The sequence below is a fragment of the Arabidopsis lyrata genome, assembly GCF_000004255.2.
Source record: "Arabidopsis lyrata subsp. lyrata unplaced genomic scaffold ARALYscaffold_1, whole genome shotgun sequence".
In the NCBI taxonomy this organism is placed as follows: Eukaryota; Viridiplantae; Streptophyta; class Magnoliopsida; order Brassicales; family Brassicaceae; genus Arabidopsis; species Arabidopsis lyrata.
Window position 1 is genome coordinate 10,571,005 of NW_003302555.1, and position 27,542 is coordinate 10,598,546.

Below are 27,542 nucleotides of genomic sequence, written 5' to 3' on the forward strand. Positions count from 1 at the left end.
TTTCTAAAAAGTTAAAAGTATGATAACTACATTCAAGTATACAGTATCAACTATCAACCATATACTTACTTATCTTGGAAAGTACACCGAATAATTATGCTTTGATAATGAATATAATTCAAAAGATAATAATATAATTATTAATTAAGATAAACGTGTGATTATGCAACAAAAAGAATTATCAACCAATTTACTCAAGGGTTCATTAATCTTATGTAGCATAACAACAACTTATGGGTCCATCAATACTCTAAAACTGTCTTTCCAAATCCCACCAAAGAGATAACATTCGACTTCTCCCTTTTGCAGTATTTTGACAGAAAACGATCTTATGTTCTTTGAAAAGTGGTTTCTGAACTAATTAAACCGGCGGACCTTTTTAACACCACCACAAAGCTTACCCACGAGAGTTAAGTATCCTGCATCATCCATGACTCTTCTAATTATTGCTTTGCGTTCAACATCCATACCAGTGACAAAAACCTGTTGAGGGACTCGAGGCTCTTCCAAGCCCTTAAACAATATGTAGACATTTGCACTTTTGGCCTTGAGTCTTTCATTCGGCAGCGCATCTTCGATACTAGTTTCTATCGCCACTTTCACAATCTTCAACCGGGCCAGATCAGCCTGCAGCAGCAACAACAACAGTTTTGGTGTTAATAATTATTATTACCAACAGTGCCAATCATGGTATGTCATTAATTGATATGCAAAACTTACATCAGTGATGGACCTATCATGTGCACAAAGTACAAGTTCCAAATACATGAAAATCCAAGCAGTGTCTCGCCACTCTGATTCCTTCACCTGCAAAAGCAATAATAACATATCACGACTGCTAGCACAACAAAACTTAAATAACTGTTGTGTCTTAATATATAATCTTACCACGTAGAATCGTTTTCTGTGTTTCAAATCATCATCTGAGGGCCAATCAGGCAATTCACCTTCGAAGATGATACCATCCGCCACTGCCCCACCATAATAGTGAGGTATGAAGGGCTTCTTGGTGGTCACTGTGGAACATTATTAATCAGCAAGTGAGTTTATACTCGAATCGACTTTTATAGAGAAAAAAAAAAGAACAATAAGTCACCTTCATCTGTAGTTCTAGCAATGGAGACCGTCAAATCCAAACTGCCATATGTTTTTTCATCAATTCGAATCTGAAAGGTTTTAGGAAATCGGCCAGAAACAAAGTGATCAAATGCTTCCAAAGTCATGTAGAAAGAGGACACACAGTTCTGTAACATGTTGAATTTCATTAGGCGACCGAACTGGAAGTTAGTCCCCTGATAGATAAACAAAGGAAAATGAATGAATGTGGTATAACAAAGCATCATGTTGTAACAAAGCACCAACCAGAGGAGACAAGATCTCGTTACCTTCAACATATTGTAACGATGAAGCCCAACAATAGCATAATGCTTGACCAAGACACCGTACGGAAAACGCCTATAACGCAGACAGTCGTGGGGAATCAGTCCAGCAATCTTTCCAACCATAGAATCCGGTACTCTAACATTCTCTATATCGAAACCCTAAGACCGACCCATCAGCAAAAAATTTCTATCAGTTCATAACCAACCCTAGAAACGTTTAATTTCGTGAAACACAAACAATCCAAAAAATCACAATTATAGATAAATTCTCTAAACAGTAATTAAGAAGATGAAAGAATTACATCCGATTCCGCGACTTGACGCCAATATTCTCTCTGCAATCTGAAAAACTCCTCATCCGTCGCCATTTTCTCCTCCTCCTCGCCGTCGTCGTGAATGGTGATGGGTTTTTGTTGGGATCCAGGCGATATAAGTATATGCCCTTATCGGACTCATTTATGGGCTTCAGTTGGGCCTTCTCAACCCAAATCTCATATCTGATTTCCGAAACAAACCCATACATTAATGAATGAAAATACGTTTTTCTCTTTTTAATACGTTGATACTTTTTTCTTCTTCCTTTTTAAAGGCGTCAGGCAATAATCGGACACTTCCTTCGACTCACACACCCACTTGTCTCTTACTACTTACTAGCGTTGTGACCCTTCCTATGCAGAGGCAAACTCATATATTAATTACAACATGTTTTAATTTAGTTTTGAGCAATGGAAAGTATAAATAATGGAAAAAGTTAAGGAGTTTTATTTGGTCAATAAATTACGGAGTTGGTATTTGATAATAAGAAGATGGCAGTGTAACAAATTTATGTCATTGTTATCTTGGTTGTGAGAGCACACAAATTACGCAAATAAGATATTGACTGCGGAATTTCATACCCATCTTAGAAATTAATTCCATAGAAACATTTAGAGCATATGCAAGGGTGCATCTTTGAAGATTGATCTTAAGGGAGGAAAAATATTAAAATATTATAAGAGCTTTAATTAAGATCTTTTGTAAATTAATTGATTATTGGTAGAACATGTTTAGATCATATGAATTAATAATTTAATAATCAAAACATTTTAAAGTATATTAAAATTAAAAATTTAGTTTTAAAATAGAAAACATTAAAAAGTAAACTTATATTAATATTGATTTGAAAATAAAAAGAAACACAAAATACAATTCCAAATAATTATTAAAAAAACATATTAATTAAAGGTTACAAACATTTTATTTAATTAATACAAAGTTAAAAAAAACTTATTAATTATTTGGAAGATGTCCAAATTTATTCCATATATTCTCAATCAAATCCTCTCTTAATTGGCGATGTGCTTGTCTATCACGAATTCTTGTGTGACCATCACCTAGACCTTGGAGATTTGTAGGCATCTCGACTGAAAACGTATGAATATCGTCTTTTTCGAATTCTTCTTCGTCATAGAGAGTGTATGAATGGCGTTCATTTTCGACAATCATATTATGGAGTATGAGACATGCTCTCATAATATATGCTATTTTGCCTTTAGACAAAAACCGACATGGATTTTTAATCATGGCGAATCTAGCTTGTAGGACTCCAAAAGCACGCTCAACATCTTTTCGTGCACCTTCTTGACGTTGTGCAAACAAGGAATGTTTCGGGTGTTGAGGCTGTGGGATGGATTTAACAAAAGTCGCCCATTCGGGATAAATACCATCCGTCAGATAGTATGACAAATTATACTCCCTTCCGTTGACATAGTAGTTCATTTTGGGTGCTCGACCGTAAATAATGTCATTAAATACTGGTGATTGATCAAGAACATTTAAATCGTTAGAAGTACCTGGCGCTCCAAAAAACGCGTGCCATATCCAAAGATCAGGAGAAGCTACCGCCTCCAAAACAATTGTTGGTTTATCGGTCCCTCGTGAATACATTCCTTTCCAAGCGGTTGGACAATTCTTCCACTTCCAATGCATGCAGTCGATGCTTCCAACCATCCCGGGAAAACCCCGTTGTTCTCCATAAAAGAGTAGTCTTTCAAGATCCTCTTGTGTGGGTCGGCGTAGGTATTCATTGCCAAACAAATCAACTATTGCGACGACGAAATGTTCCAAACATTGACGTGCCGTCGTTTCACCAATACGTACATATTCGTCAATCGAGTCCGCCGCAGCCCCATATGCTAATTGTCGAATTGCTGCAGTACATTGTTGTAGCGGTGATATACCATTCCGGAAGGTGGCATCTTTTTTTGGTTTAAAATATGGCACTTCGGCTGCGAGACGATTTACAATACGCAGGAACAATGCCTTGTTCATGCGAAACCGTCTGCGAAATAGGTTCTCCGTGTAAGTCGGATTATCACAGAAATAATCCTCCCACAACTGTTTGTGCCCGTCTTCCCGATTTCTTTCTATATAAGTACGCTTCTTCCTTTCGGTCGGAATAACCTCTTCAGTAGCATCACATAGATTATCAAATTGTTCGTCACAATATTGGTCAAAAAAATCATCATCATTATTAGATCCATGATGAAAGTCAAAATGATTGGAAGAAGAAGCCATAAAAACGGAACCGAATACGAAGATGAGAAAATATTAGAGAAGGAAGTTTGAGAGAGTTATAGGAAGTTTGATTTTGATGAGAGAAACATCGGTATGAATCACATATTTATAGAAAGTAATCTATGTGTCTCTTGCTTTAATTCTACAATCCAAACACATGTGACTCTTGCTTTAAAGAAAGTAATCCAAACACATGTGACTCTTGCTTTAATACTACAATCCAAACACATGTGACTCTCGGGTATTGATTCAACATGACATCTGACTTTTTTTACATTACATACTCGATTACATCAATACAAAGTAAAGCTTAAATACATAGAGTCAAGTCCCATGTCTTCTTCAACCTGAAACCAACAACACAGAGAGAAGTTTGCAAGCAAATCAGAAACTGGAAATAAAGACAGAGATCAATACAAAGGTAGTTAAAACAGAACCATCACAGCCATTAAAACTTACCTAACAGAAACATCTCAGACAAACATAGTTAAAACAGACATCAATACAAAGGTAAATTAACTAAGTTTTGCCTAAATTAAAACAGCTCAAACATTAGCTTCTTCTTAAGGACTTTTTCATCTTCATCCAGTGTGTCATTCTTGGCAAGGAGAGTGTTGTAAACAGACATCTTTTGGAGTTTTTCCCTCATCAGCATATCCTTCTCTTTCTTCTCCCACATGTTATCAGACGCCAAAGCTGGTCCTACCTTGTCTTTACCTTTGTTCCTCTTGGCTTTCATTGCCTTTATACCAGGAGGCCTACTCTCTTGCTCACCAACATTTGATCCGGAAGATGGTGCAGCATCATTGGCTTTTCTTTTGTTAGAGCTGGTTGTCTTTGAAGTAGGGTTCATAGGCTCTAGGTTAATCCATTTCTGTTCGTAGCGAAGGTCATTCCATGCATACTCCAAACTGAACTTCTTCTTGTACTTGATAGCGTATATCTGGTGAGCATTCTTGAGAATGTCCAAGTCATTCATGCCACTGGCTTTCTCACTCACTGCTTCAGCATAAGCTCCACAAAACCTAGCGACATACCTATGGATTTTTTGCCATCTTTGCCTACAGTGGTCAGGGAGCCTTGGCTCAGCCCCATTTAGTACATGAGTACTAGAAGCATAATACTCTCCTATGCGCTTCCAAAAGGCACCTGACCTTTGGTCATTCCCAATTATCACATCCTTTGATGTGTATAACCAGCCGCTTATAAGAACAAGATCATCCTTGCTGGTCCAAAGCCTTCTCTCCCTTGGTGTCTTTTCTGGTTGACTTGCAGCTTGAACTGGTGGTGAGCTCGGTTGTGAACTAAAAGAAGGGATTTGAGAGAAGGAAATGTTTGCATTGGAAGAAAAATTGCCGTAAGGGAAGTTTTGGAGACTATAGTATGGTTGAGATTGACACTGGTTATTTGGATGGTTATTTGGATGGTTATTTGAACCCATATCCGACAACTTAATAGAAGGAAGAGAAGTAAAAGCTTAGGTAAAAGGAGAGATTCAAAGAGGAGATAATGAATTTAACAAACCTCTGGTTTAATAGAGGCAAGTTAAACTAGTTATTAGTCTTAAAGTATCATTACCTACCACAATCAAATCAGGTATAAAGACACTTTCAAACCAAAAAAGCTTTAAAGTAGCAAACTCATAATGAGAGCTAACCTTGAACTACCAAGGTCAGATCAGTATTTATTATAACTTTCCACAACTAGAAAGTTAAACAGACATTACTAGTCTGTTTACAACCAAGAAAGTTAAACAGACATTACTAGTCTGTTTACAACTAGAAAGTTAAGAGAACAAGAACAAGAACAAGATACTTCAGCAGCTAAACAAGAACAAGAACAAGAACTCCAGTTTACTAGATACTTCAGCAGCTAATCACAACTATATTGAGTAGGGAATTACCTTATCGTTGGCAGGAAATGGTTGTTGGTGTTGCTACTCCGATTTAAACTTCAGAGCTACCTCACCTACATGTCTCACAACCAAAACAAACACTTGTAGTTAGTTTAATCAACAACCTAGGCTCACTGAAAGAAGTCTGCATTTGGTTAGTGAAAGTACCAGGAGTATGTCTTCCAGCAATTGCATTAGCACCAGTGTACTGAGCAAACTTCAAGACAGCTCTTTGACCATATGAGACAAAGTGTTTCTCAAGACTTGCCTAAAAACAGAGGAGAAGGTCTAGTAGGTCTTGACTTAAATTCTGGATGAAACTGAACTCCAACATAGAATGGATGATCTTGAAACTCAATCACCTGTTGAAACAAACAAATAAGATTTTGACAGAGAGAGAGAGAGAGAGACCAACACTAAGATGGTGTTTTCTCTTATCTCATTTTCTATACCTCAACTCGTTTCCCTGTATCATCTTTACCCACAAATCTTAAACCAGCTTCTTCAAGTGCTTGAGCTACTTCTGGATTCACCTAACATCATCAAAAGAAAGACACCTTTTTCACGTCATTGCTGTCTGGTAAATGCCCGGAGAGAAAACAACTTGCTGTCTTTAAAACCGTGAACTGAAAACTACAAGGATTCTCAAGGAAACGGCAAAGATAAATGCAATTTTTAAACTTACAGCTTTGAAGTGAGAGAGTCTCGGTTCTGTAAATGTGTTCTTCGGGATCCAAGTCTCATTGTGCTTCCCATATGTGTTCTTGAGCCCTGTGGTAATATCAACAACAGTGAGAGAATGAATGGACTCCATTGATAGATTTATGAATACATGTTTGGAATACATACTTCTGGCATAAAAATAACAACAGGGTCTGATGTCTGAGCATCGATATGAAATAAATCAAATCAGAGAATTCTAAGACTGAAATTCTCACCTTCAAGATGTTCCAAGCAGCAGCATGTGCCTCCGGAGTCTGCAGATGGCTGACCAGCCGCCGTAGCTCCTCCATTCGCCGCCATTTTCTTCTTTTCTCTCTGTTTCTTTGTATCGGCAAAAAGAAGAACTAAAATGAAAGGTAAATGACACGAGATAGCAAATAACGAAGCAGGGTGAAGATTTGGCTCCGATTTTGCCGGAAATCGGCCCGAAATCGGCGAAGTATCAAAGGCGGACAAAATCGCCGACGAAGATGTTTCGAGACACAAACCCTAGATTAGAAACGATTTTCGCCCAAATGAGAAAAGATTTCCGATATCAAATTTGGTACCCAATCCCAGCCTGACACGTCACCGCGAGAACGGGCTTAAAACTGATCTAGCCCAAGACCACTTCACCTGTTCTTAACTTTCTAAACCCAATTTTTATTATTTGTTTACTCTAAGAACAGCCCATAGGTTCCCCCGATAAATATGGCCTTATACTACATGAAATAAATAAATAAATAAAGTTTTTTTAAGAAACCCTAAATTGTAACTGAAGTTACTACATGACTTGCGAAATGACTATAAATTAAATTGCTAAACGACTTGCAAAAGAGAGTGGAGCTAGAGAGAAATTGTGAAATGTTGTTATTTTTTCTGATAAAATTGTGGAAGTTATTAATTAGAATATGAAAAGATCGTGGAGTGGATAGGTTGAGAAAACTGTCTTTCCAAAGTAAATCATAAAGTAAAAATAATGGAAAATTTCTGGTGTTGATATATCAGATTTCTTGTACATGTTTTAATTAGAGAATGTTGCAGTTTTTTAAAAAGTGATTGTTGCAGTAGATGTTAAAATTTGATGTAATTTACAGTAAAAATTATATGGTACGATTACAGTAAATATTTTTCTTAAAAAAAAAATGACGGGTAACATTTATGATGTATTATTTGCAGTATATGTTATTAAAAATAAATTAAATATAAAGTATTAATAATATAAACATTTTTTATAAATTTAATAAATAAAAGATTAAAAATGATACTCTATTAAATAAAAGTAAATATTAATGAGCTCTACACAGTACACTCCTAAATATATAAAGCTATAATTTTCTGTATGTTTCAATAAATATATAAAAGTTAAAATTAAATAAAAACAAACAAAAACTAAAAAATTTAATAACTCAACTCTAACACATGAGAAGAAACTGGCTTAGGATTTGATATTTCCATAGAAATACATTCTAAGAAGACTAATGGTTCAGCTGGAATTATAAATCACCATACCAAATCGAAGTTGGTCCACGAAAACTCACCCGGATCACACCAAGCTCCAATCCAACGACCCAATGGAGACTATTGCCGACCCAAATTGAAGATTCACCAGAAAGTCACATATTTAAAGACTTTTGGTTGAGACATAATCGAAAACTACTGAGCCAATCAATCTAAACGCCAAAAAAAACCATCCGGATCGAGACGACTTCAATACCATCAACCCAACGTCACGTTTCCTCGAACTATATTTTAGATTCAATCACCGATATCATGGATATTTTATTAAGACCCATCGGAAACAAATAAAGACGTCCAAAAGTAAAGATGGTTCATGAAGCTTCTTTCCAACCATACCACGATCAAGCTCATGGAACCACATGTCAAAGTCAAAGTATCAAACCATCCGTCAATTTGATGTGGTCTTTAAGATTCATGAGCAACATGACTATTTTATAAAGAATAATCGAGAGATATTTACCCATCATAGGAGTAATTCAAGAGATTGTCATGTGAGCTTTCTGAGACATGTTCGTGAGCAAGCTAAGTTGCAATTTAGAGAATCCACTCGTCAGTTTAATCTTGGATTCATTATTATTCAGCAAATCAACCATTTAGAGCATATTGATCGAGCCACATCACCCTTGGTTCGAGTTGGTTTAGGAGTTGCCCATATTTGGCCTTACCCACGGTCTATATGTTACCAAAAATGGATCTTTCCATATTTGGTTCATCCCAAAACTATTATTGGCTACCAGGAGACACTCTTAAAAATCTTTAAGAAGTCTTTCCATGCACCAGCACCCATAGGATCAGGCGGATCCTTTCACACTTACACTTTCCTTGTTTGGACGTGTTCACACTAGGAGCAATAAAGGAGTTTTCACAACAGCTCTTTCCTTTTATGGAGTCTATACACGATATTGAGACCTTCTCCAATAGAAAGAGACTTCCAAGTAGTGTCCCCAGCTTCCGAAAACCTCATCCCCAAGAGTTACCTTATTTAGAGCCATTTTCGTTTAAGGTGTTCACATTGCAACGGCTCCTTTCCTTTATGTTTGGGAACGAGCTAGAAGCTCTGAATTGCTTCCATAATTTCCCAAGAAGTCGCACGTACCTCCCCAAGCTGTTTAGATACAAAGCTCAAGACAATTTTCTTATTTGGCCAGATTTGTCATCAAAGCTCCAATGGCTCTATTCTTTAATGTTTGCAATTTTTTCTGTTTTAGCTTCTTAAGATCTTTTTCTATGAGCCAATAAAATCTCAGTTTCGATTTCATTGTAAATCACACATTATCATTAATTTAATAGAAGTTTGTTTTCTTTCATGTTCTTGTCTTTAGAATCTAACTGTGGATTTTTTTTTTTTCTATTGATTTATGGATCTGATTGCTTGTGGAATCAAACCTTCTTGTTCGTGTGTGATTGAGGAATCAATCGCAAACTCCATCTCCATCTCTATACCAACGCCCTTTTCCGCATGAAAGCTGGTCAACTCTTGACATCTTGTGATCAATAAGACTCCAGTCTTATATCATAACATTTTTGAATTATCTATGAGTTATGTCCACAACTCAACTTAACTCAATGATAAAACTCATGTTACCAATCAAAGCCTTAGTAGATAGATATTGTGCAATTTTGAGGTTCCATCAGAATCCTATCTACTTCAAACTAACAAACTCAGATTAATTTTCTCAAAACTTTATGACTGTTTATGAACATAAAGCTAATCGTACAGAGAAAGAAACATGCTGTCCAAAAATTTTGAAAATTTAGCAAAAAGTATGATTAGAAGTAGGGATTAACAGAAACATCCCATATAACGTAATCAAAGAAGAAGCTTATTCCCCTGAACAAACACAAAAAAAAAAAAGATTCATCTACAGAGACACAAAAGACCACAGTATAGCACTTGATGATCCACAACATAATATATGCTCAAACATGGATACGCTAAGCATGTGGATTCAGTGACTTAGTAGTTAGCACTCAAATGGTTTAATGTTTATGGCAAAAATCCCATGTGATGCGCATGAGGATGGGGTAAAAACTGAACGAAAAAGATGTATTAGAGGAAGGACAAGTCAGCAACTTCCCTCGCGGGTTGTGAAACTGACCGATCAGCCATTGTCTTTTCAGCATAAGGACTTGAGTGTTTATCTTCATCAAGATATCAACCCCACTAAAAAGGAAAGAAAAGTCTTGCCCAATCCGTTGATGGAGCAAAACCGGCTTTCTCCTTCCAATTTATTTCATCCGTTTCTTGAAACAAGTACTCTCGGCTTTGTTTGGGGTTTGGGATTTGGGGTTCTTGGGGTTTCTTTTTGTACAAAAGATCAGATGTTTGGAATGGGAAGTAGAATATGTGTCTCTTGTCTATGAGGCTTTGAAAGAGATTTGATTCATAACCAATGATGTATATACTAGTATACTACAGTTACAGTTTCGACTTGCAAATTTTTTTTGGATATTAGATCATGTCCAACAATTTTTTTGATAGAAATTGTTAACATATTTAGAGACATTCGAACATGTGTTGTATATGTTTTTTACCACATACTGAATTTTCATGTAATTTGGGAGGATATGATTTTGAAGGCAATTTTTGACTTGAGAGATCATCGTGACGTAATTATTTAGAAGGCCACTTCGGAGATTATCGTGAAAGTTCTCCTCACCTATCTCACTCGAATGCTCTTTTTGGAGAATAATACAAATTATGGGTCATCATTATTTTCCCCTACCGATAATTGATTCCATCCCATATTTGGATACTCTTTTTAAAAGTCTAAAACCCCACCAAAGAAAATAATATATTTGACTTCTCTTCTTAAAGCTTTCATTTTTAAATATGTCCCACAAATACATAAACTTCTATTATCTGCAGAGCCGGCTCAACGTTTATGAGGGCCACAATCAAAGGAAAAAAAAAGGCTGCCTCATATTTATATTAAAAAAAAAGCAAAAAAAAATTAAAATAGTCTAAATGTTAAACAAAAGCTCTAATTTGTAGACATTGTAAAACACAAAAATAAAAAAGCATATTATTCTTCAAATCTAACAATTCTCAATGCATTTGTTCCTGCAAACTCATTCATCAAGCTTTTATAATCAAGTTTCTCATCATTCCCATTATCACTCTCAATCTCAGTTTCAATCTCCATATCACTCTCATTCGCATTCTCATTCTTTTTCTCTCCACACTCGTGTTCATCACCATGTTCACCAATTTCATCTTCACAAGTTTCTGAAATACCAGCTTCTTCACTACTCATATTGATCTCTTTTTCTAAAGGCTCATCAGTTTTAGAAGTTTCAGATTTTTTTACATACCTCAACATCGAGTTTTCCATTGATTTTGTTAATTTCTCTTGTCTCTTCTTTTTTCTTACTTTTGATGCTCCTCCTGGCTAGTGTCTTATTCGATTCGAAGTCATCTTCCTGCAATCATTGAACAAATCAATAGTTAGTATGACTTTCTGTACAAGGAAGAGATAGAGTCGTAGAGAGAAAGTTGTTTGTCTAATGTTTAAACGCATATAAAAAATCAATTGACAAACCTGAATTGATTCAAAACTCAAGTCTGAGCAAAGTGAAAAAAAGAGAAAGATGAATCTGATATTGTTGCTTTGATGGAGATTGATGAGGTCGAAGGGAAGAACGATTCACGATTGCAAATTTGCAAGACCAAGGAGGAAGAAGAAGAGCAAACGACGTCTTAATTAGGTTTTAAGGTTTATTGCTTTTTTTTGATTAATATTTGTTTTATAATTTTTGTTTAAGTAAATTAAATTTCGTTTTATTTTTTATCACAAAGCTTTTTAATATTATTTTTCGTTTTATTTCTAAAAAACGGAAAAAAAAAAAAAAAAAAGTTATTACCAAGGCTTGAACCCGAGACATGGGACATTATACACATGAGAGCAGACCACTAGACTAAAGGAACTTCTCAGAAATATGGGACCGCAAATTAACTATAATATTTGAGGTCACAAGCCACTGCCTCATGGGCCTGTGCCATGGGCCGGCTCTGATTATCTGATAAGTTTTAAACTTGTTTAATCTTTAAACAAACATACAGCTTCAAAAATCAAGAAAAGTTGGGCAAATTAGAGGTTCCATCTTAGAATCTCATCTTCTTCAAACTTTCTTAAAATTTGTGACTGATTATGAATTTATGAACAAAGTTTGATTTTTTTTTTGAGAATCTCAACTTATATCATAACAAAATAGCTTAGATTATTATCTGATCCACATTTTCAAATAGATCTTAACATTACGCAGACTCCCATATATACGGAAGCCTAGCCGGCTTGCTTTTTACCATTCTGGGACTTTTTCGACTCTTGAGAGCCAGAGAACGCTTTTTGATATATTGACCACCACAAAGCTTACCCTCGAGAGTCAAGTTTCCTGTATGATCCATGACTCTTCTAACTATAGCTTGGCGTTCAACATGCTCACCATTCTCAAAAACCCGCCGAGGGGCTCGAGGCTCTGCCAAGCCCTTAAACGTTATGTAGACATGTACACTTTTGGTCTTGAGTCTCTCATTCGGCGGCTCCACATCTTCATTAGATGTTTCTACCACAACTTTCACAATCTCCAACTTGGAGAGAACTTCTGTCGTCGCCTTACGACACTACAATTTTGGAGTTCATCATTATTATTATTATTATTAGTGCCACTCGTGGTGGTATGTCATTAATTGATATATAGGTAAAACTTACTCCAGAGATCTACCTATCAGTTGTAGTAATTACAAGATCCAAATACATAGAAATCCAATCATTGGCTTGCCACTCTGATTCCTTCACCTGCAAAAGCAATAACTAACATATCAATTGATCATGAGCACAACAAAACTTAATTTAATGCTATGTCATAATATATATAGGGCATCTTACCACATAAAATCGTTTTCCGTCATTCAAAGCATCATCTGAGGGCCAATCAGGCAATTCACCTTTGAAGATACCATCGGCCAGTGCGCCACCATGAAAGTGAGGTCTGAAGGACATCTCGGTGGACACTATGCAACATTCATTATTAATCAGCAAGCAAAGTGAGATTCTCATAAAAATATATAAAGAAAATAATGCAACACAAGGACTTCACCTTCGGCTTTAGGTCTAGCAATGGAGCACCTTATATGCAAAGTGCCATAATCTTGTTCATCAACTCGAACCTGAAAGGTTTTCTGCAATGAGCTAGCAGCTGGATCGGGATCGTGTGCAAGCAGAGTGATGTAGAAAGAGGACATATAGTTCTGTAACATGTTGAATTTCATTAGGGTAGCGAGCTCGAAGCTTGTCCCCTAAGGAAGAAAATCGAATCAATCAATATATATTTGGTATATATAACAGAGCACTTTTATAAACGTATCAACTAGAGGAGACAAAGAGTTTAAATATCTTACCTTGAACAAATTGTAACGATGAAGCCCAACCTTAGCAAAAAGGTTGACCAAGATAGGATACGGATAAAAACTATAACGTTGACAGTCGAAGGATATCAGTCCAATGACCAACTCCATTCATACCTGGTGGTAGTTTAACGTTCTCTATATCGAAACCCTAAGATCCATTACCAAAAACAATCTATCAGTCCATAAACAACCCTACAAGCGATTAATAATTTCCTCGAATTGTTGTCTAGAATCGCTTTTAAGAACTCAGGTTTAGGGTTAATTTTGCGAAACAAAAGGAACAAATCACAATCATAGATAACAGATGATTAAGAAGATGAAAGAATTACATCGGATTCCGCCGCTTGACGCCAATAGTCTCTATGTACATTGTAACCCTCTTCCACCGCCGAAACAGATTCCTCCTCCGTCGTCATATTCTCCTTCTCCTCGTGGTGCATGTTGGATGCTTTTTTTTTTTTGTTATGCCGATACATGTTATATTGAAGTGAATTAACTTTTTTGGGATTCTAACTATTCATTTATGGGCTTCAGTGGGCTTTCTCAACTCAAATCTGATTTATGATTAGAACCATACATAATGAATGAAATATGTTTTTCGTTTTTTTAATAAGACTCACACATCCAAGTCCAACCATTAAACTTCACAACGTAGAGCTTTAAATAGTATCTTACATTTTTAAAAAAACATGTATGGTACAATTAATTGATCAGTTTTATCTATGTTTAAAATTATTCTTTGTAATAGTATATATTTAATATTTAACTTTCATTTTTCTAAAAGTTTCTTTTATTACTATTAATTATATATTATTTTCTCATCTATATAATCTCATAAATTATTATTATTATTATTATTATTATTTTTTTTTTTTTTTTTGACATCATTGGATCGACAAGGCCCGATCCATTAAATTATTTTCAAGTCATCCCTATTTTGTTTTTTTTTTCATTCCATTCTTTATTTCTAGCTTCTTATGCATGTAGTCCTCTAAATATGAAGTTTCTGAAACTGAATTAAGACATGTAACTTAGATTTTAAGTAAAGAGTTAAAATTTGTGTTAATGATACATAAAGAACTCTAGTGTTTTAGTTTCCGTTGTAAATAGCATTGAAGCTTCCACTCTTCAGTGGAAATTATATAGAGGTCTGTTACATATATCGTAAAAAAGGTTCAAAGCCCTACGGTCAATATCGTAGGAAAAATTGGTAGAAAAATGTCTTCTACCAATTCCTTACCAACAAAGTCCTACTAATTTTCTATGATTATTTTTGGTAGAAAACTATTTTCTAACAATTTCCTACAAATTGTTTTCTATTATTTTTTAACTAAATTAATTAAATTGGTTTCAATAATTATATTAATTACAAAACTTATATTCAAAATATGAAATAGTCATTATTTAATAATCCAAATAATATTTATTAAACCAATTATTTGACAAAAGAAAACGTCTAAAATCAATTTGAAAACAAATTCAATCTACTTCTACATTGATGGAGGGCTACTGTGAGTATCCTGTTGAACATATCCATCCTAGAGGATGAGTCCTATGAGCTGAAAACAAATATGATGTTTCGCTGGAGTTATAGAGTGAATCCTCTTGAGCATCTCTACATGATTTAATCGTGTCGTATGAGGTATCTATCTGTTGAAGTATGAACCTTTATTAAATTCTGCACAAGAAGAGAAAGTTGGAATCAATGATCAAGGGCAAGAAGCAAGCAACAGAGACCAGACAATCAATGATCTGAAACAATTGGCAAAAAGAAAAATTGTGGAAAAAAAAAAAGGAAGGACTGATCTAAGAAAGCAAGAAGCAAGACCTAACCTTTGTATGATAAGTTGAAATCACCATGAGGGCAAAAAGACAGAGACTATGCACAAGTTTCTGCAATTAGTTGCATACAAAGGAGAGAATTTGATCAAGGAAATGATCAAAGAGAAACAGAATGACGGCAAATTAAAAGCTCACAAAAGAAAAATATGGCGAGTAGTTAAAATATAATTATGTCAAGAAGAATTTGTGGTTTTCAATTGTTATCTCTCTTTTCTAAAACATTCTCTTGCTTTCACTCTAAATCAAAAGAAACAAAACAGAGAGTAAAGAAGAGAATGAAAACAGAGAACTTGAGAGAAGAGAGGGAACAGACCTGAAGCTTGATGGAGAAGATCAAGGAGTGTCCGACCTGAAACAAAGTGAAGAGACAAGAATTCAACACCATCATGATAAGCGTTTCCATCCCACCTATGCAACAAAGCCAACATTATTATTCGAAAAGAAGGTTAAAACAAATCAAACCCAGGACAGTCAAGAGAAAGATAAATAACCAAAACCACGTAGTAATTGCTTAACACTCAAAAATAAATACAGAGGCTAAAGTTTTCTTACATTCATTAGAATTAAAAAAAAAAAAAGACCACTAAACATGGTAAGAGCTATCAAATCTCCTAATGATATTAGACATCAAATAAAGAGTACCTCTAAGCGGTAAAGGAGACTCTCTACAACGGCATAAAACCAACAAAACTTTAATTTCGTGTACGTAATATAGACAATCAATAGAGTGCCAGTATATCGAAACAGAGATCTTGAGCAAACGTATTCAATTTCTCGAAAATACAGAAGCAAATAAACGAAAGAGACACAAACCTTCAATAGCTCCCATTTCTTTTGCGACTTTCGCTTGCATCTCGGCACAACAGCTATCTCCATCTCTTTCTATCTCCAAAAACATTCAGAAATATACAAACAAAGTACAAAAGCAAATCGAGCAAACGCACATAAGAGACGGAGAAGCAGACCTAAACGGCATCATCATTGGCGGCAAGCATATCTGGATCTAACAACTCAGACCATGAAACCTTCGTCGATCTCTTTCGATTAGTGGGATGAAGATGATTTCGAGGGATTGTTGGAGGAGGAGAAATCAACGGAATCTCCGGCTATTTCTGATAACGCCTCTGTGTTTAAGTTCCATGCGAGTGGACGTAGGTATTGCCATGGGCAGTTGGCAACCATGGAGCTTAAGAGTAGACACTTTGAGAAGGATACCAAACGGGCACATGTTTCTCTCCACCGATTTAGTCCTGCTTTTAAAGGGGTTTGGGAGGAAGTAAATAGAAACAAAGACGTGAGGAAGATGAATGATCACAGAGGAAAAAGACTCTTCCGCTACAAATTATCCCTTTTATTAGTAAGAGATTTTTAATTACAAAAAAAAGTGTGCAATTTTGAGGTTCCATCTCAGAATCTCATCTACTTTGATTATTTTTCTCCAGATTTTGGATATTGGATCATGTCGTAGTTTGCATTTATTACAAGGTTTTTTTTTTTTTTGAAATTAATTTATTACAAGGTTTGCTTGATCGAACCTATAAATCTCCGATAGAAACTGCTTCGTACCGACATAAAGGCATGCAAACATGTGTTGTACATGATTTTACCAAATAGTGAATGTTCATTTGATTTGGTTTGATATGATTTTGAAGACAACTTGTGACTTGAGAGATCATCGTGACGTAATTATTTAGAAGGCGACTTTGGAGATCATCGTGAGAGTTCTCCTCACCTAACTCACTCGAATGCTCTTTTTGGAGAATAATACAAATTATGGGTCATCATTATTTTCCCCTACCAATAATGATTCCATCCCATTTTTGGATACTCTTTAAAAGTCTAAAACCCCACCAAATAAAATGATATATTTGACTTCTCTTTCTAATGGATCTTAACATTACGCAGACGCCCATGTATACGAATGCCTAACCTACGCGAGCTTGCTTTTTACAATCCTAGGACTCTTCTCCACTCTTGAGAGCCAGAGAACGCTTTTTGATATATTGACCACCACAAAGCTTACCCTTGAGAGTCAAGTATCCTGTATGATTCATGACTCTTCTAACTATAGCTTGGCGTTCAACATGCTCACCAATCTCAAAAACCCGCCGAGGGGCTCGAGGCTCTGCCAAGCCCTTAAACGTTATGTAGACATGTGCACTCTGGGCCTTGAGTCTCTCATTCGGCAGCTCCACATCTTCATTAGCAGTTTCTATCGCCACTTTCACTATCTCCAACTGGGACAGAACTTCGGTCTTCTGACGCGTCTACAATTTTGGAGTTCATTATTATTATTATTATTACCAGTAGTGCCAGTGGTATGCCAGTAATTGATATATATGTAAAACTTACTTCAGTGATCGACCTATCAGTTGTAGTAATTACAAGTTCCAAATACATAGAAATCCAATCAGTGGATTGCCACTCTGATTCCTTCACCTGCGAAAGCAATAACAACATATCACTGCTAGCTTAATTGATCAAGAGCTAGCTAGCACCAAAAAAGAAACTTAATTTAGTGTTGTTGCATAATATATATAGGGCATCTTACCAGGTAAAATCGTTTTCCGTCATTGAAAGCATCATCTGAGGGCCAATCAGGCAATTCACCTTTGAAGATACCATATGCCCGTGCGCCACCTTGAAAGTGAGGTATGAAGGGCGTTTCGGTGGACACTATGCAACATTCATTATTAATCAGCAAGCTACGTGAAATTTTATAAAAAAAAAATATAAGGAAAATAATGCACCACAAGCAAGTTACCTTCGGCTTTAAGTCTAGCAATGGAGCACGTTATATGCAAAGTGCCATAATCTTGTTCATCAACTCGAACCTGAAAGGTTTTCTGCAATGAGCTAGCAGCGGGATCGGGATCATGTGCAAGCAGAGTCATGTAGAAAGAGGACATATAGTTCTGTAACATGTTGAATTTCATTAGGGTATCGAGCTTGAAGCTTGTCCCCTGAGGAAGAAAATCGAATCAATCAATATATTTGGTATATATAACAGAGCACTTTTTTATACGTACCAACTAGAGGAGACAAAGAGTTTAAATATTTTACCTTGAACAAATTGTAACGATGAAGCCCAACCTTAGCATAAAGGTTGACCAAGATACGATACGGATAACGCTTATAAAGTTGACAGTCGTAGGGAATCAGTCCAGTGACCACTCCATTCATACCTGGTCGTAGTTTAACGTTCTCTAAATCGAAACCCTAAGACCCACCCATCAGCAAAAATAATCTATCAGCTATTAAGAACTCAGGTTTAGGGTTAATTTTGTGAAACAAAAGGAACAAATCACAATCGTAGAATAAGAAGATGAAAGAATTACATCGGATTCCGCCGCTTGACGCCAAAAGTCTCTCTGTACACTGTAACCCTCCTCCGCCGTCGAAAGAGACTCCTCCTCCGCCGTCGAAAGAGACTCCTCCTCCGTCGTCATATTCTCCTCCTCCTCGTCGTGGTGGTAGATGGTTTTTTTTGTTATGGTGATTGAGGCGATATATCATACTATTGAGTTGGATTAAATTTTTTGGGATTCGATGGATTTATTTATGGGCTTCAGTTGGGCTTTTTCAACCCAAATCTGATTAATGAAATAAGATGGCCTTACACACTCACTTACTTGTCTCTAAAGTTACTTAACCATTAAAGTTGACAATTTGGAGCTCTAACGAACATAGGTGTCTCTCTTGGTGGTTATTATGTCCTATGGTTCACGGGTTCGAATTCTACGTGTCTCTCTTTAGAACTAGTAAACAAAAATTGGTGCAATTTGGAGGTTCCGTCTCAGAATCTCATCTCGAAATTTTGGATATTGGATCATGTTGTAGTTTTTCATTTATTATAAGTTTTGTATGATCAACCAACACATATCCCTTTAATGATTTATGAAATAAGATGGCCTTACACACTCACTTACTTGTCTCTAAAGTTACTTAATCATTAAAGTTGACAATTTGGAGCTCTCACGAACCTAGGTGTCTCTCTTGGTGGTTATTATGTCCTAGGTGTCTCTCTTGGTGGTTATTATGTCCTGTGATTCACGGGTTCGAATCCTAGGTGTCTCTCTTTTGAACAGATTTGTATTTTTTTTTCAAAATACAAAATGTCGTCGTTTGGAATTTAACGAAAACTGTTAACTTTGACTTAACTACGTTAAGTTAGTCCGTCAATTGACCTCACGACTTGGCAAAATCAACAAAAGTCAATAATTTAATAGAAAAGTCAACTAAAGTTGGCAATTTAATTCACCATACTCAAAGTTGAAGCTTTTTCCTTTTATGACATTTTTCCGCTTTAGAACTTGTAAACAAAAAATGATGCAATTTTGAGGTTCCATCTCAGAATCTCATCTACTTCAAACTTACAAACTCAGATAAAATTTCGATTGGATCATGTCGTAGTTTTTCATTTATTATAAGTTTTGTTTGATCAACCAACACATATCTCTTTGCCAAATATAGTTGCCTGATAGAAACTGCTTAGTACCGACATAGAGACAATTGAACATGTGTTGTATATGATTTTACCGTGGATGTTCATTTAGTTTGGTTTGATATGATTTTGAAGACAACTTGTGACTTGAGAGATCATCGTGACGTAATTATTTAGAAGGCTGACTTTGGAGATCATCGTGAGAGTTCTCCTCACCTAACTAACTCACTCGAATGCTCTTTTTGGAGAATAATCTCTACAATAATTATTTGAGAAGTAGAAACGCACCATATTGAAAGTTAGGGCATTGGAGGCCTGTGGTTAAAAGTTGGAATGATTTGTCCTAAACACCCTTAATGAATTGTTCTTCTCGAAATTTCTTCTTCTTCGTAATTAGGGGTATATAAGTCTAATCGTGTGTTGATCTCTATACTAATGTCCTAAACACCCTCGATTTCGAAATTTTTTGATCTTAATTGTTAAGGGTATATAAGTCTAATCGTGTTTTGAGATGATTAGTCTTAATCACCCTTAATGAATACACTATCAAATCCAGTTTTCTATTTTTTGGTGAGGGTAAAACAATAAAATCGTGTGAATTTTATTAAAATATAGAATATTTCGTTTTTTAATATTAAAATATAGAATATTTCGTTTTTTAATATTAAAATATGGAATATTTCGTTTTTTAATTTTTATAAAAAGTTAAGATAGATATTAAAATATCTTACGAATATTTGTATCAAGAAATTTTCCAATTTTAAAAAATAAATTTTTAGAGATAATTATGACAGTGTGCCCTAGATTTTAAGCTATAAATATAGAGCCGCAGCCACACCATTAGAACTCAGATTCGTTAGCCTAAACATATCGTTTTGATATTATAGCTTTTTTTTTTGTTGCTTTGGTTCTTTTATGGATCGATTTTTTTATTTTGCGTTATTATTTTTTACTTTTTCTTGAGGTTATATTTGTATTGTTATTATCTTGGTCTATGAATTATTAAGATTGTTATTGTTTTGCTGATTTGTATCGTGTGAATTATGTTTTAGGTAACCGCTCATGGGAGTTTCTATCAAGAGATTGAATGAACGAGTTGATGAAGACATGCCTCTTCATTAAATTCATTAACAAACTTTTTACATCAATCGTGAGTCCTCTTTAATTTTAGTTAGCGCTTCTCTTATGTCTCTTTGTAAATTACTTACAATTTTATAATTTGTGTTGGTTTAATTATTGATAGTTGTCTCTCATCAGATCTGATGTAAAATAATTTTTTACCATGCACTACATAACGAAATATTTTTTTTTTGTCAACGTTACTCATAGTTTTTGTGTTTTTGAAGGCGGAGCATTGCGCTGATGCGGAAGTGATTTACAAGTTTTTGGAGGTCAATGAGATTGATAAGGTATATTATAATCGACTATGTTTTAGATTTTTTTTGTTTTTTCTTTTTATTTTGTATATTGGTTGTTGATTATTTTCTTTGATTATTTGTGTGATTGAGACCTTTTTTTTTATATAGAATATTTGTTATTCGTAGAAATAATTATGTCGTGTTATTATATGAAAGATTTGATAAATTATTGGAACTATGTTGGTCAAGGTTCTCGAAGAACTCATCTCTACGTTTAAATCGATCTGATATAAACATGTATTTTTGTATATTAATATTTCTTAATTTTATGAGTTTTTTTATTATTAGATGACTACGAGAAGGTAATCTCTAATCTACTATTTTTATTTGTATTTTGTTATGAATTATTTATATGCTTTCTTTTGTTTTTTAGAAACTCTAACATTAATTTGCTTTCTAAAACATATTGAGTCTATTTTGAAGCTCGGGAAAAACAGAGTTCTCTAAAACGATATCTGTCGAGATTGCATAGGTATGTCTATCGTGATGAAATTGTTAAATAGATACTGGGCTTCTAAGAAATTCTATCACTTTGAATCCTTGTAATCGTGAGAGAAAAGTTTAGGGTTTGATTGTTTCAGTTTTGATTAGTGAATTGAAAGATGCCGCAATTTCCACATATGATTTTTACGTTCAATCATAATTTGGATGTGTGGAAATTAATACTTGAATCGATGGAGAGAAGATTACAACTGACGTGTGAGTTAATTTGTGTATTTTATGGTACATGTTTTCGTCATGGATCAAAAAGTTCAATCCCATCTTTATAGGAGTTAGGCTTTCATCTAACCTCTTTTATATTTGATAGATTGTTTGTTGTGTTATTTTTTTAATTTTAGATTCAAATATATATTTTTTAATTTCAGTTTTAGGCGACTAAAGGATTGAATATGCTATGAATATGTAATTTTATATTCTTTTGTTTATTTAATTGCCATTAACCTATTTTGACTTTAATTTATATGTTTTATTATGAGAGATAGGAAAAATAGCTAATCTATTTTGACTTTAATTTATATGTTTTATTATGAGAGATAGGAAAAATAGCTGATCAGTGATTTTTGGTTGTCGGAGACTGATCCGAATGAGCGACGGTGATGAAAATATGAGTGGTGGATAGAGACGCAAGGGATCGGTGAAGTTGTTTAATACACACAAGGGGTTTGGTTTCATCACACCAGACGACGGTGGTGAGTGGTGACGATCTCTTCGTTCACCAGTCCATTAGCTCTGAAAAATTTCGTAGCCTTACCGTTGATGAAGCTGTTGAGTTCAAGGTTGAGGTTGACAACGCCAGTCGTCTGAAGACTGTTGAAGTTTCTGGACCCGAGGGTGCTCCTGTTCAGTGAAATAACGGCGGTTCATCTGGTGGATGTGGTGGTTTTGGCTGTGGAGGTGAGGACGTGATGGTGGAAATTATTAAGGAGGATATGGTGGTGATGGTACTTGCTTTAGGTGTAGTGAACCAAGTTATATGGCGAGAGATTGTTCTCAAGGTGGTGGAGGATACAGTGGTGGTGGAGGTGGTTGAAGGTACGGTATGTTGTAGGTGGAGGTGGTGGTACTTGCTTTAGTGGTTTTATTTGTTTCGTTTAATTTTGTACCAATCTTATCATTTGTATTAAGGATTTTATAACTAGAGACGTAGGTACATATGACAAATGTGAATGTTTTTATTTATGAATTATAAAACATGTTGTGTTATATGTCATTTAGCTTATATAATATTTAAAACGTTTGTGGATATCTAAGAAGTGAAATTATTGGGGCCGGAGTTATTTGACGAACACATCAATTGGATTTAAAAAATCTTTTAACAATATGCTATGTGTCATTATTTCATCTCATAAGTGATATTTCATTAAACTTTAATCTGTTATATAATTTATGAAATTTTTTAGATTAAATCTATTGGATACGATATCTATGATTCTTACACAAAAGATCAAAGTTTACAAAAAAATCTTTAACAAAATCTCTATAAATTTTGACTTCGATTTTATTTTGCGAGAATATAAGGATAAAATTGTACAAATTTGATAAAGACTTTAAAATTTTTAAATAATGATGTGAATATTTTTATCTCGAAATTGTTTAATTAAGAAAGTTAAAATTCGTAAATATTGAAGATAATGTCTTATGAATCAAGGATATAATCCGTCAAGGTACTAATATTTAAATAATTATATTATGATTATAATTTTTCCACCATGTATTTTATAATTTGAAATATATTTTTGTTTTGAATTAAAATTAAAAAATTAAAATCTATAAGGGTAGTTTCAGAAAAGGATGAAAATAAAAAAAGACACAAAGTTCTTTTATTCTTAAATATATTGACATGTGATTTTCATCCCACATACTATTTTTAAATTATGTGTTTATTATATACATATAGACACTTATATGATTAATTAAAGATTTGCTCTCTATAGTAGTATTTAATTAGATATTTTTTAAAATTGTTCATATAACTTTCTCTTTGCTTTTAAATTGTTTCAGTTTTATTAAATTTAGTGATCACTAGAGGAAAATCCGGGCGTTAATAATTGACATTTTTAGATTAATTAACTTAAGTTTAAATTCAATTTTAGTTATATATTAAAAAGTCATATGATATTGTATTTAGCATTTTAATAAATATAACCTATATGATACTATTAATCTATTCATTCTAATTTATATTTACAAATTGAAATTTATTTTTTGTTTCTTATTATTACTTATATAGTTGTTTTTCTCATCTATATAGTCTCTAATAATCTTAAAGGAAAATGATCTCTTCATAATAGTATGAAATGTACCTTTTCTAATAGTAGTTTTAATTTTGGAGAAATTCCAAAAGCTTTTCAAATTTATCTTCTTTAGTTATGTTGTTAAGGATTTGAATATGTGTAATTTGATAACTTGGTTTCTAATGTTATGAAATCTTGAAGAAAAATAACAAAAATATCATTATTTTTAAATAACCAAGCAATGGATTAGCAAGTAAAGAACGATGGTTCTTGTGTGATACTACATCATTGACTTTGATCGTGTTAAGAAGTCAATATTCAAATTCCCTTTAAATGTTTTGATTAGTTTATTTTTCACTTTATATGTAAAAGCTAAAACTTTTCTTTCCCATTTTATCAGCGGCTTAAATTTAAAATCACTTTCGGAATTTTAGCAGCCAAATTTTCAATTACTTTCAACCTAATTATTTTAGTTTGTTTGAACAAATTTGACCTAATTATCTCAAAGCTTGAACTGAACGTATCCAACACATTCGCTTCGACATAACGACAAGAGCGGAGTAGGGAAGACAAAATTTTGACCTCATGAATTTTAAAGCCTTGACAAACTTGATATATGGTCATATTGAAATAAACTGCAAGCATGTAAGAAAAAAGTTAAATCTCAGTAATATGAAAGTGTATGTAAATGGGTCATTCTTATTATTTATAAAAAAAACCATTGAAACTTTTTGAGGAAAACCACATGCTAAATGTTTTTTAAAGGAACATTATTTCATTACACATTTTAATTTCCATTGAAATTGATTCCAAAACTTACGATGAAAGCCAAATATAATACTATCAAATCCAAGTGAAAGTATTTTATTTTTGTTCATCACAGTGCGTTGAAGTTTTGTCCTACACATACACACATCATCTAATCACACGTATAGAAACAAAATATACATAGAGGGATGGATCTTTATGTTAGTAGAGCAAAAATACCTCTAAAGCGTGAACTAAGGTTTTTACGCTTCAGTTTTTCTAATCTAAGGGTTATCTTGGGTAGTCGGCTTCGGCAATTCGCTTCCAGGGTGCTGCGTGCGAGCAATCGAGGAACTGAGCAAGGTAAATGTTGGCGGATTCATGATTTCGGAGGATGATGCTGGTCTCTTCCACGAATTTGTATCTACTATTAATTACACTTTCGTAGAGTGAACTTCTCTAGAGTGATCCAATGATGTTGATGACCACTCCAAATTCATCAACATTTGAGAAGTAATAAGTGCGATGAATTTTGATTGGGTGGCTTAGGGGGAATTCCAAAAGCTGAAGTTTGGGCGAGGGGAGTCTCTTGAGTGACCTATTATATACTATGTGTCAATGAGACGTGGATAATTGTAAGTGGTTTTTAAGAGTGATGTGGCATCTTGCAAAATCTCCGCTTACGTGGCTTCCTCTAAAATGCTTTTGATTGTGCTGATGTAGATATATTGAGAGGCCTCAATGAACACCTTTTATTAGTAAGAGATGTTGCCAGAACTAAGAGTTGATTCGTATTATTAACACTGCTCAAGCCGCATGTATGTAATTTAATTTAGATCACTTTTTAGCTTTGTTTTGAATTATTTTGGAATATGAGTTCTACATAACGTGAGTTTATTTTGTAAGTTTCTTTTTTTTTTCTTATACTGTGGAGTGTGATAAAGCTGCTTTTGGAGAAGTGAATTAGTTCAATATGATTCATGTTTCCTATGATCACGATATTCTTCATCACTCCATCTACAAACTTATAAAAAAAAACAATTGTAAGTACACGATTAGATTGTTTGTGTGTGTGCTTGATTTAGTGTTTGTAGATATTTGTTTTGTAAGCAATATTTTTTTTAATTAAAATTTAAAACAAGTACTAAACCCAAACTTTATATATATATATATATATATATATATATATATATATATATATATATATAAGTATTGATTTGTTAGGATTTTCCGGTTTAATTGAGAGTCATGTTTCTGATATGATTTTTGCTCTGTCTTTGTGTTATCATCAACCGGAATCAGCCATGGTGAATTATATAGTGAAGCAATACATTGTTGCAATAGAAGGAGATACGACATTGGTCGCAGTGGAGAGCATGTATGTTATAGGAAAGGTCAAAATGGCATCGAAAACCCTAATCAGAAGAGAAAGAAGAAGATGGTGATGATATGAAATGTTAACAACGTTACTTGAGCACGTAGCTGGAGATGAGGATGAAAAGAACATGTTCTACATCCTTTAGTATCTTGAAATCTTTCTTTTGCAGGTGATAGAGAACACAAAAGTTATGATTGTATCTATAGAGGAATGAGAAGGAACAGATGGAAGACTCTTACATACCGGTAAAAGAAAGAGAGGAGATAGCATTAAGGGAACACGAATGTTTGAATCTGATACAGGCACTCAATTATTGTTGTTGTTACCCTGAGGTCGCTTCACCAATGCTACGGTGATCATGCATTGGTTTTATCTAAATTTTTTTCGTTTAGTTTGTAGTCATGCATGCCTTTGTTTATATGTTAACCTCAATTTCTTAGTCCGTTAGTGGTTTTACTTGTACAAACAAGGGAAATACCGCTGATGTTGAATACTTACCTCATATTTGAATGTGGAGGACGATCTTGAGACCAATGAAGATGAAGAAGAAGAATTAAGAATATTATTGGTATACAGAATAGAAAATGAGTGAATATTATTGGTATACGGAATAGAAAATGAGTCAAGATCATTAGTGATTCAAAACTGATCAATTAAATTCTGATATATAATAGTTATTTATAATGGTTGGTCCATAATGTATCTTTTATTTTAAAATTAATAGTAAAATTATTTGATAACTACAATATAGTTTAGTTACTTTATAAAAAAAACCTTCACCCTACAGAAGTTACATAATTTTATTATTAATTTCTCACTGAATGACAAAATAATTTTATAAAACCTGATCAACATGATAACAAAACAAGAGAAGCAAAGTTGATAGTTTTCGGGAGTCTGATGAAAGAGTTCTTGATAAGCGTAGAAATTATTTGTTGAACATAAGTTTGGCTGTAACAATGATAACACAAAACATGAGCAAAATAGCGATTTTCTACAGCCTAATGAAAGAGCTTTTGATAAATGTAGAAATAGTTTGCTGATTGATGAGTTTGGCTATAACCATGATAACAAAAAAAAGGAGCAAAATTGACCTTTTTTTGCAAGGTGATGAAAGAGTTCTTGATAAACGTAAAAAATATTTGTTCATTGATAAGTTTGCCTATAACCATGATAACAAAACAAGAGAGCCAAAATTGACGGTTTTCTACTGTCTGATGAAAGAGATCTTGATAAACGTATAAATCATTTGCTGATTGATGAGTTTGGCTATAACAATGATAACGAAAAAAGAAGCAAAATTGACGGTTTTCTGCAGGCTCATGAAAATGTTCTTGATAAACATAGAGATCATTTGCTAATGATGAGTTTGGTTATAACCACGATGGAAAAAAGAGAGCCAAATTGATGATTTTCTACAGTCTGATGAAAGAGCTCTTGCTAAACGTAGAAATCGTTTGCCGATTACAGAGTTTTGCGTGTACGAGCCGTCTCGAGGAACGCCTTAAGGGAC

At 34.2% G+C, this 27,542-nt stretch overlaps 3 protein-coding genes and 2 pseudogenes across 4 annotated transcripts; 1 reads left to right on the plus strand and 4 right to left on the minus strand.

The window, feature by feature from the left end:
- Positions 1–164: 164 nt before the first annotated feature.
- On the minus strand, positions 165–1,780 carry LOC110224518 (UPF0725 protein At1g23960). Its single transcript, XM_021010626.1, has 6 exons — positions 1,685–1,780; positions 1,386–1,541; positions 1,097–1,292; positions 889–1,016; positions 721–807; positions 165–627 (listed from the first exon to the last, which is right to left on the minus strand). The coding sequence occupies exons 1-6, from the start codon at positions 1,748–1,750 to the stop codon at positions 358–360; spliced, it is 903 nt and encodes a 300-aa protein (XP_020866285.1). The 5' UTR covers positions 1,751–1,780; the 3' UTR covers positions 165–357.
- Positions 1,781–2,600: 820 nt separating this feature from the next.
- On the minus strand, positions 2,601–3,984 carry LOC110224526 (putative nuclease HARBI1). Of its 2 annotated transcripts, XM_021010673.1 has the most exons (2): positions 3,215–3,984; positions 2,956–3,041 (listed from the first exon to the last, which is right to left on the minus strand). In XM_021010673.1, the coding sequence occupies exons 1-2, from the start codon at positions 3,936–3,938 to the stop codon at positions 2,980–2,982; spliced, it is 786 nt and encodes a 261-aa protein (XP_020866332.1). In that variant the 5' UTR covers positions 3,939–3,984; the 3' UTR covers positions 2,956–2,979. The 2 variants fall into 2 exon arrangements, with proteins under 2 accessions (XP_020866331.1, XP_020866332.1); XM_021010672.1 differs by having other exon boundaries at positions 2,601–3,984.
- An 8,223-nt stretch (positions 3,985–12,207) lies between these two features.
- On the minus strand, positions 12,208–13,919 carry LOC110224548 (annotated as a pseudogene).
- A 3,090-nt stretch (positions 13,920–17,009) lies between these two features.
- Positions 17,010–18,777, minus strand: LOC110225483 (UPF0725 protein At1g23970-like). The gene is made up of 6 exons (XM_021015357.1): positions 18,646–18,777; positions 18,371–18,526; positions 18,072–18,270; positions 17,859–17,983; positions 17,660–17,746; positions 17,010–17,574 (listed from the first exon to the last, which is right to left on the minus strand). Exons 1-6 carry the CDS (start codon positions 18,754–18,756, stop codon positions 17,263–17,265), a joined length of 990 nt encoding a protein of 329 aa, XP_020871016.1. The 5' UTR covers positions 18,757–18,777; the 3' UTR covers positions 17,010–17,262.
- Positions 18,778–20,396: 1,619 nt separating this feature from the next.
- Positions 20,397–22,880, plus strand: LOC9329375 (annotated as a pseudogene).
- The last annotated feature ends 4,662 nt before the right edge of the window (positions 22,881–27,542 follow it).

Coding starts and splice junctions, on each gene's coding strand:
- LOC110225483 (XM_021015357.1), bottom strand. CDS start 18,756: ATGACGACGGAGGAGGAGTCTCTTTCGACGGCGGAGGAGGAGTCTCTT. Junction 17,984..18,071: donor TGCTAGACTTAAAGCCGAAG/GTAACTTGCTTG, acceptor AATGTTGCATAG/TGTCCACCGAAACGCCCTTC. Junction 17,747..17,858: donor ACGGAAAACGATTTTACCTG/GTAAGATGCCCT, acceptor TTGCTTTCGCAG/GTGAAGGAATCAGAGTGGCA.
- LOC110224518 (XM_021010626.1), bottom strand. CDS start 1,750: ATGGCGACGGATGAGGAGTTTTTCAGATTGCAGAGAGAATATTGGCGT. Junction 1,542..1,684: donor GTCAAGTCGCGGAATCGGAT/GTAATTCTTTCA, acceptor GGTCGGTCTTAG/GGTTTCGATATAGAGAATGT. Junction 808..888: donor ACAGAAAACGATTCTACGTG/GTAAGATTATAT, acceptor TTGCTTTTGCAG/GTGAAGGAATCAGAGTGGCG.
- LOC110224526 (XM_021010672.1), bottom strand. CDS start 3,938: ATGGCTTCTTCTTCCAATCATTTTGACTTTCATCATGGATCTAATAAT.